The sequence below is a fragment of the Cyrtonyx montezumae genome, unplaced genomic scaffold, assembly GCF_038088225.1.
Source record: "Cyrtonyx montezumae isolate F1298 unplaced genomic scaffold, pur_monq_1.0 scaffold_8, whole genome shotgun sequence".
NCBI classification, from domain to species: domain Eukaryota; kingdom Metazoa; phylum Chordata; class Aves; order Galliformes; family Odontophoridae; genus Cyrtonyx; species Cyrtonyx montezumae.
In genome coordinates, this window is record NW_027072089.1 from 77,966,410 (window position 1) to 77,974,538 (window position 8,129).

Genomic DNA, 8,129 nt, shown 5'->3' on the forward strand with positions numbered 1-8,129 from the left:
TCATTCCAACTGAACGGTAATTTATTAATAAACAAACAACGCGATACCTTCGGGATATTTTCAACGAAAAAAAAAAAAGAAAAAAAAAATATTGATAGAATAAGATTAATACAGTTTCCCTTTTTTTATATATATATATAGAGTGAAAAAAAAATATTTCAGCGTTTCAGTCCGTGTTAACGTCACTTCTCGGGGAAGGGGAAACACTTTTGTGGCGTTTGGTCCGCACCATCCAACTACAAATTAAAAATAAATTACTATGTGGCAATTTACACTTTCAAACAAGTCCTTGTCCGGGAGGGAGGGTGGCCAGGTGGGTGGGCGGGCGGGGGTGCAGAAGCGCGATACCTCGCGGGACGGGGCGCCGGGAGGGGGTTTGGCAGGGCGGCGGGGGGGGTGGGAGGGGGAGAGCACTGCTGGGAAGCGATATCAACCCAAAAAACAAAAGCGACACTTACGTGGGAGCGGGCACCACCGTCCTCTCACCGCCCCGCACGCGGGCGGCGGGCGGCGGGCCGCGCTCAGAACTTGCCGCAGTCGTAGACGAAGGCCCCGGAGGCGCGGTACAGCGGCTGGCTGCCGGGGAACGCCATCTGACAGCTGCCACCTCCCCCTGCTCCTCCGCCGCCGCCGCCGCTCCCCGCGTTGCCACCGCCTCCTCCGCCTCCGGGAGAGGCGCTGAGCCCCATCCGCGGCGCCTCGAAGACGTCCCGCGGGCCGGCGGCGAAGCTCTGCTGCGGCCCCGCGTAGCCCAGCTCCCCGGCCGCCGCCGCCGCCGCCGCCGCCGCCGCAGCCGCCTGGTTGAGATACCACGAGGCCAAGCGGCCCTGGTGCGGGTGCGGATGGTGCCCCTCCTGGTGGCCGCCCCCCGCCCCGCCGCCGCCGCCGCCGCCGCCGCCGCCGCCCGCCCCGCCGTTGGCCGCCCCGCCGCCGCCCCCTCCGGGCATGGCGTAGTCGGGCAGCGGTTCCTCGGCGGGGCTGGCGGCGGGCAGGTGTCCGGCGGGCCGCTCGTTGCCCCCCGCCGCCGCGTACAGGCTCATGGCTTGCATGTTGCAGTGGTAGGAGCCGGCGGCGGCGGGCTGGCCGCAGGGAGAGCCGTACACCGCGGAGCTGTGTCCCGGCGAGTAGGCGCCGAGAGAGAGGGCGGGCGGCAGCGCGCTGCGCGGGGCGGCGGCGGCGGCGGGGGGCAGCAGAGCGGCGCCCAGCTCGGCCGCCTGCGGGGAGCCCCGCAGCGAGGTCATGATGTTGTCCACGCTGAAGCCCGGCCCGTGGTGGTGCGGAGGGGGGGGAGGAGGAGGAGGTGGAGGAGGAGGAGGGGGAGGCGGCTCGGGGCCCTCCATGGCGAGGGAGCGGGCGGCGGGGAGCGCGCTGCCGCGGGGGCTGCCGCCGCTCGAGAGGCTGCTGCTGCTGTCGGGGCTCTCGATCTTGGGCACGGCGCCCAGCGGCGGCGCGGCGCCCGGCGGGGACACGGGCTGCGGCGGGGAGGCCGTGCCGTTCTCCGTCTTGATGTCCTGGATGCGCACCGGCGGCGGAGCGGCCCCGGCCGCGGGAGGGCCCCCGCCGTCGGGCTCGGCGCCGGTGGCCGCGCTGGGCGGCGGGCGCGGCGGCGGCGGGGCATGGTCCTTGAGGTGCAGGCGGTCCTTCTCCTCCTTGTCCTTGACGGCGTCCTTCTTCTTGAAGCGGCGGCGGCGGCGCAGGAAGCTGCCGTTCTCGAACATGTTGTAGGAGTCGGGGTCCAGCGTCCAGTAGCTGCCCTTGCCGGGCTTCTTGTCGTCGCGGGGCACCTTGACGAAGCACTCGTTGAGGGACAGGTTGTGGCGGATGGAGTTCTGCCAGCCCTGCTTGTTGTCCCGGTAGAAGGGGAAGCGCTCCATGATGAACTGGTAGATCCCGTTGAGGGTGATCTTCTTATCGGGCGCGTTCTGGATGGCCATGGTGATGAGCGCGATGTAGCTGTAGGGCGGCTTCACCATATCCTTGGGCTGCGGCGGCGGCGTGTAGGGCCCGTAGGCGCGGGCCATGCCGGCGGGGTACTGCTCGTGGGCCGGGTGCGAGTACACGCTCATGGGGGCCGGCATGGCCGCGTAGCCCCCGCCGGCCGCCGCCGCCGCCGCTCGGTAGTAGCTCTGCTCCCCGCCGAGGTACGGCACCACGCCCAGAGAGTTGGGGCTGGACACGGAGTAGCGCGCCTGCATGGCCGCCCGGCAGCCGTCCCCCTCCCTCCCTCCCGCCGCGGCGAGCAGCGCGGCCCTTCCCCCTCCACCCTCCGCCGCTCCTCGGGGCCGAGCAGCGCCCGGCGGCCGTGCGGCACCCCCCGCCCCCCCGGCGGAGCGAGGGACGGAGGCGCCGGGCTCCGCTCTCGGTCGGCTCCGCTCGGGACGGGGGGTGGGGGGGGGGGAGGGGGGGGTGTAAAAAAGCGGAGAGGGGGCAAAAAAGGCTGCGAAAAAGAGAACGGGGGAGGAAAAAAACAAAACAAAAAACACACAAAAAAACACGCAAAAAAAAAAAGGGAAAAAAAATACAAAAAGCAATCGCAGCGGAGAAGGCAGCTCCCAACGCAGGAGGGGGATTAAGGAAAGAAAACCTTTGCGACGCAGCTCTCGGCTCCGCGTTCCGCAGCGAGCTGTCTGCAGCAGGGACCCGGCTCGGGGATGCGTTCTGTGGGGCTTTTTGAAGCGAGCAGCAGCAGGAAAAAATCCACCGTCCGCTCCGCCGGCGGAGCTCCGCGCTTTCTCTCCTCTCTCTTTTTTCAGTCTCTTTCTCGGTCCCGGGCTGCGTTGGGACGCATCGGAAAAACTCCTGAACTTTTGAGCATCCGTCACCGCCGCGAGAACTTTTTTACGCACTTACGGTTTTCTCCTTTTTTTTTTTTTTTTTTCTTTTTTCCCCTCTCTCTCCCCTCTCTCTCTCGCTCTCTCTCTCTCTTTTTTTTTTTCTTTTCCTCCTTTTGCAGCGGCCCGGCCCCGCCCCGCCGAGCACAAACGGCCAATGGGGGCCGGGAGACACCCGCGGCTCTGAATGAGGAGGGAAAAAAAACGCGACCGGGCTGAAAAAAAAAACGAGAGGGAGGGAAAAAAAAAAAAGGAGAGAGAGGGAGAAAGAGAGACGGGAAAAGAGCTCCCGCGCAGCGCCGGCAGCCGCGGCTCTCGGCTACGGCCACACACGCCGAGCCCGGGGTCTTGCGCGGGGCCCCGTCGCCTGCGCGCATTTTGCGCTCATTTTGCGCGGAGTGCTGGAAGCGCCAAGGCCGCGTGGGCTCCCACCCGTGCGCCGTACGGTCACGGACAGGTCCATACGTTTCACCGATGCACGCACACACACGCGGAGATCTCCGCCACGCGTGTTCCCCCCCCCCCTCAATTTATGGTTATTATTTTCTCTGCTCGCCCCCCGCCTTCCCTCAATTTGTTATTTTCTCTGCTCACGTCCTCCCGCTGGGCTTACTCCCTTCCCTCTTCTCCCCCCACTCCCGTGCCCCAGAGCCTCTAGCCCCACGCCCGTGGGCACGGAGGGGACAGACGCGTGGTGCACGGACGCGCCGCGCTTCTCTGCCCCCCCCCCCCCGGGCCCTGCGCGGACCTGGGAGTGCGGAGTTTGTGCCCCAGTGCGGTGCTGCGTCCGCTCCGTGCCGTGGGGCTGCGGGGCGCGTCAGGTGTGTGTCACGGGAACGAAAAGAAATAGGCGCGGGAAAGGGGATGCTCCTGAAATCGTTTGGCCGGACCTCGTGGCTAGAATTGATTCGTATTGCTGCTGCCTTTGTTTAAATGTCTGAGAGCGTATGTGGGCTGTAACGGGATGTTGGGAATAACTCTTCAACGGGAGCGCAGAGGCAGCTAGGGGTGAGGGCTCGGTTCGTTCTTTTTCAGCATCCCCCCACCCTCCTCCCCGCTCGCTGCTCCATCGGGGCGAAGAGGACTTCATTTTCCCCCTTTAAACTCGGGGGAGCCGCGTCCGGCGGGGCACGTCCCAGCAGCACGGCGGGGAACCGAACCTCATCCCGCTGCCCTCGGCCGCTGCCAGCCAGAACCCTGCCGGCGTTCGGAACCGATCGGCAGGGGGAAGGAGCAGAAATCTGTTTTGAGGAGAGACATTTGTGAGGGGAAAGGCGTTGAGTACGCGTCGGTGCGAGGCATCGCCGTCCCGAGCGTGTGGCAGCGCCCGTCGGGCCGAGGACCTCGGGGCTCCCCCGGTTCCGAGCCCCTTTCGCTGTGGGGTCGCATCCTTCTCCCGGTTCGTTCCCCACACAGCGCAGAGCCGTTGGTTATTCAATAGGCACATGCGTGTTTTCAGTGAGGTGCAAGGAAACCGAAGAAGTAATTTATACGGGCTGATATCTGCTCCTTTTCATATTCAAACGTCGCGGGTCTCGTCTTGGTAATGAATGTCGGCGCTGTAATGGGGAATACCCGGACCCGCTCAGCCGTTGCGTTTCACCGACTGCATTCGTTCACCTGCTGCAGCCCCGCTGCGCCTTTCCCCTTTTCCTTCACCACTGCAGGGCGAATACATGTGCGTTCACTGCGCTGTGTATCCCTCCCAACACTTGGTATTTTCAAAAGCCGCGTGTCCCTCCCAACACTTGGTATTTTCAAAAACTCTCTCTTGCTTTGCTGAGGGAAAAAAAAAAAAAAAGAAAAAGAAAAAAAATAAATAAAGGCGGAAAGTAAATGGGGGAAGAAAGGGACGTGTCAGCCCTTCCCCACGCTCCCGGGCCGTGCGGTGTTCCCACGGCGCTACCGCGGATAAAGCCGTTCCCGTTTGCTGCGCGCTCACTGCGCGGAGGATCCTTTGCTCCTCAGGCACTGCGCGGGGCTGTGCCAACGCCCGGAGGTTTCAGCACAGGGAAGAAGGGAAGGGGGGGCACTAATCCGGCGTGGTTTGCATTCAATCCGTTTTGCAATAGCCCCTCTGATTCTATTATTGTGAACTGACGCAATTGCCGCTGCGTGCTAAGCTACATACCTCGCAGCGGACAGACCCTGGTTTCTGCGCGCGGGGCACAAAAGTCACCATTGTGAGGAGCGAGAGTGGCATGTTCGTACGGTGATATTTGGTGCGAGGGCGGCAGGAAGGGCTCTTTTCCCACCGCTTTCTCGGGATACCACCCAGAAAGAGGTCTCGCTCTGGGCTTTTGCCTCCCCGAAGGGCTCCAGCAGCGCACCCGGCGCGGCCTCCGACAGCCGGCACCGAGAAGTGCCCCACACGGAGCGGCCCCGCGGAGCGGGACTGGAGCCGGAGGGGTCGGGGCCGGGTTCGGGGACCCCGCCAGGCAGCGTCGGGCCGGGGGAGCCGCGCCGCGGGGCTCGGCGCGTGTGTGGCCGCTCGCGGCCGTATTTACGGAGATGTCAGTAAGAAGGATGGCAGCGGGGCGCTGGGCGGAGGGGCCGCCGTCTGACCTGGGCAAGGCCAGGTGGGCCCCCCCGGCTCGCTCTGGGAGACCCGGGGGTGACCCGCCCGCCGGCCCCGGGCTGTTTGTGTTTAGACGGAGTCAGAGGAGCGTTTCTCTCTCTTTCTTTTGGCTCCGACATCACAGCGGCAGCTCCTGCAGCTCCGAGCCCAGCCACCCAGCCCGGCACTCAGGATGCGGCTTTCCGCAAACAGAGGGCAGAGAGAGGGGCTCGCGTCTTTTCGGGGAGGGGGAGCAGGGAGAGAGGCGAATCCCCCAAAATCTGTGCTCCGCTCTGTGCCGGACCCCCCCCCCCCTCACAACCACCGGTGTGACAGCGCGGTACCTCTGCCCTCGCAGTGCTGCGCGGCCCGAGCACAGGGGCTGTGCGCCCGTGTTTTGTATTTCATTTATTTGCGCTTGTGTTTGTGTTCGTATCTTTATTTTGTTTCTATTACTGTGGGCTGATAACTTCATAGCTGAGCCGAAGCACTCTTCCAGTCCCGGGTGGGTTTTGTCTTAAGACATAAACATCCTAACTTAATACGAAAATGAGCTCTCCATCCCTCCGGCATCCTTTAGCCTTCGTTTTTGAATGAGAAATAAATAACCCTTCGCCGTAGATGCGGCAGCGGTCATCGGCTTCGTGTGTTTCACGAGCGCGATGCCTTCGTTTCAACTTTGGTGTCAAAAAGCGAATTTTGCATTTAATTTCCAGGGCAGAGCCGGGGCCGTAGATCGGTCGGAGCCCTCGAGGTTCCCCGTCCCGCGGGGATTCCCACAGCCGCCGAACTGTGTCCGTGTGACACAGGGAGGTCCCGGCACCAGGGTCGCAACCAGAACTGCTATGCGAGGATCTCCTCGCGCTGTTTCTGCAGTTCGGACAGAGCGGTGTCACACACAAAACACACAGAACAAACCGACCCGCAACCGCGTAAACCCCTTTAATTTGGAGGGTCCCCCAGCTCCGGCGTCTCATAGGAAAAATCGACGTTTGGTGGCCGAGGCGGGCGGGGGGAGGTTAAAAGCTGTCTCCTAAAACGACAAGGAGACAGCCAGACGTGGATTTGATTTGATTTTTTCTTTTTTCTTTTCTTTTTTTTTTTTCTTTCCAAGGCCCCTTGTCCCTTTTGTGTTCCTTTTCCTCCCTTGTTTCCTTCCTTTCTCTGGGAGGGGCGGCGAGGCTGGAGGGGGGGGCCGAGCCCACCAGCTTCTCTCGAACAGCACAAATGGAGCCACGCGGGGCAGCGGAGCGGGGAGCGAGCGGGAGCTCCCGCTCCATCCCCACCTACTGCCGTGCAGACGGGAGGAGGGAGCCCGATCTGTAAAAAGGATTTCTTGACGCTGGAACGAAGGGACAATTCCCCTCCGAGCAGCGACAATCCCTCATCACGCGCCCGATAGCGACCGGCCCCTGCGCGCATCCTTCCCTTCTCTCGCTTATTTCCGAGGGCTGAGTGCGGGAACGAGTTTGCGGGAGGGCCGCGCTGCCCCGCGGCGGGCAGGTGGGGGGCAGCGGCTTCTCCGCGCCCGCGCAGCTCCCGCACCGCGGCCGCCGGCCACCTGCGCGGTACCGGGCGGTGCGCGGGCCGCGGGCGCCCCCTCCCGGCCGCTCCGCGCTGCTCCGCGCACCTGCCGGGCTCCCCGGAGCCCCGCGCAGCCCCGGGTCGGCGCGGTGCGCGGCAGCGCGGTGCTAGCTCCGCCGGGGCCGCTATTTCTCCGTCCGTGCCAAGGAATGTCTTTATGGGTTGCCAGGCTTGCCCGTAAAACCCGCGAATGAAACAGTGCCGGTTTCCAGGAAAAGCGCTCCTGTGTTTTTTTTCTTTTTAAGCTGCCCCTCGCTGTCTCGTTACGGCTGCTCCGAAGAACAGCTCCGTAAAGCTGCCCGTAAACCCGGAGCACAGGCTTTTGCAGCTCCGTGCGGCTGCAGAGAGGAGCGATCACGCGCACACGCGGAGCTGGATGAGCGTGCTGGTATGAGGCACTGACGTACAGTAAGCACAGACGCACCGAGGAGCTCTATCTTCTGTCAGGGCTCCAGGAGCAAAGGAAATGTAGGTCGTAAGGCTCTGCTATCTGCAGACGTGCTTTTATGAGGCCACAAGTGCTCTCTGCACAGTTATTCGTGTTCCAGCAGACGTAACGTGCTACAGCTGTTGGCATGCAGAAAGCAGCGGTGCAGTGAGCAGAGGGGAAAGAAGGGTTTAAAGAGCAGAGCCTTCAGGGTGTAGGTGCTGCTCTCCACAAAGCACGAGGCATGCACAAACAAGCGGGACTTTTAAATGGGATGTCACTGGTGCTGACCCCAGCTGTTCTGTAGGGCTCTGTCTCCAAACCAGGCAGTGCCCCATCTGTCCCATCCAGGCCAGGTGGGGGCAGGTCCCCTGTCTTGCAGAGCAGCAGAGGCCACAAGCCTCTGTCCCGTGCTGAGTGGTTGCACCAGGAGCACTTCACTTGCTAACCACAAGTGCCATTTTTTTAGGAAGGAAGAGACACTTGAGGGATTATTAAAAAAAATAATTATTTAAGTTATCATCTGTTTAACTTGATAATCCCTCAAGGAGAGGCAGAGATTTTCAGCTGAGGCTTACACTTAGCAGTAATTACATGTGTCTGACTGTGGGGTACCCGTGCGGCTGGCTGGGCACAGAGGCACATCCAGCTCTCCCTTAACACGTGCTCTTTGCTCCTGGTTGCAGTGGGGACAGCAGGAGGCCACGGGAGCAGCAAGAGGACTTTGGGG

The 8,129-nt window shown here is 62.5% G+C and overlaps 1 protein-coding gene across 1 annotated transcript; it reads right to left on the bottom strand.

Moving 5' to 3' along the window:
- On the bottom strand, positions 1-2,250 carry FOXC1 (forkhead box C1). The gene is made up of 2 exons (XM_065753600.1): positions 459-2,250; positions 1-236 (listed from the first exon to the last, which is right to left on the bottom strand). Exon 1 carries the CDS (start codon positions 2,193-2,195, stop codon positions 522-524), a length of 1,674 nt encoding a protein of 557 aa, XP_065609672.1. The 5' UTR covers positions 2,196-2,250; the 3' UTR covers positions 1-236; positions 459-521.
- Positions 2,251-8,129: the final 5,879 nt, after the last annotated feature.

Coding starts and splice junctions, on each gene's coding strand:
- FOXC1 (XM_065753600.1), bottom strand. CDS start 2,195: ATGCAGGCGCGCTACTCCGTGTCCAGCCCCAACTCTCTGGGCGTGGTG.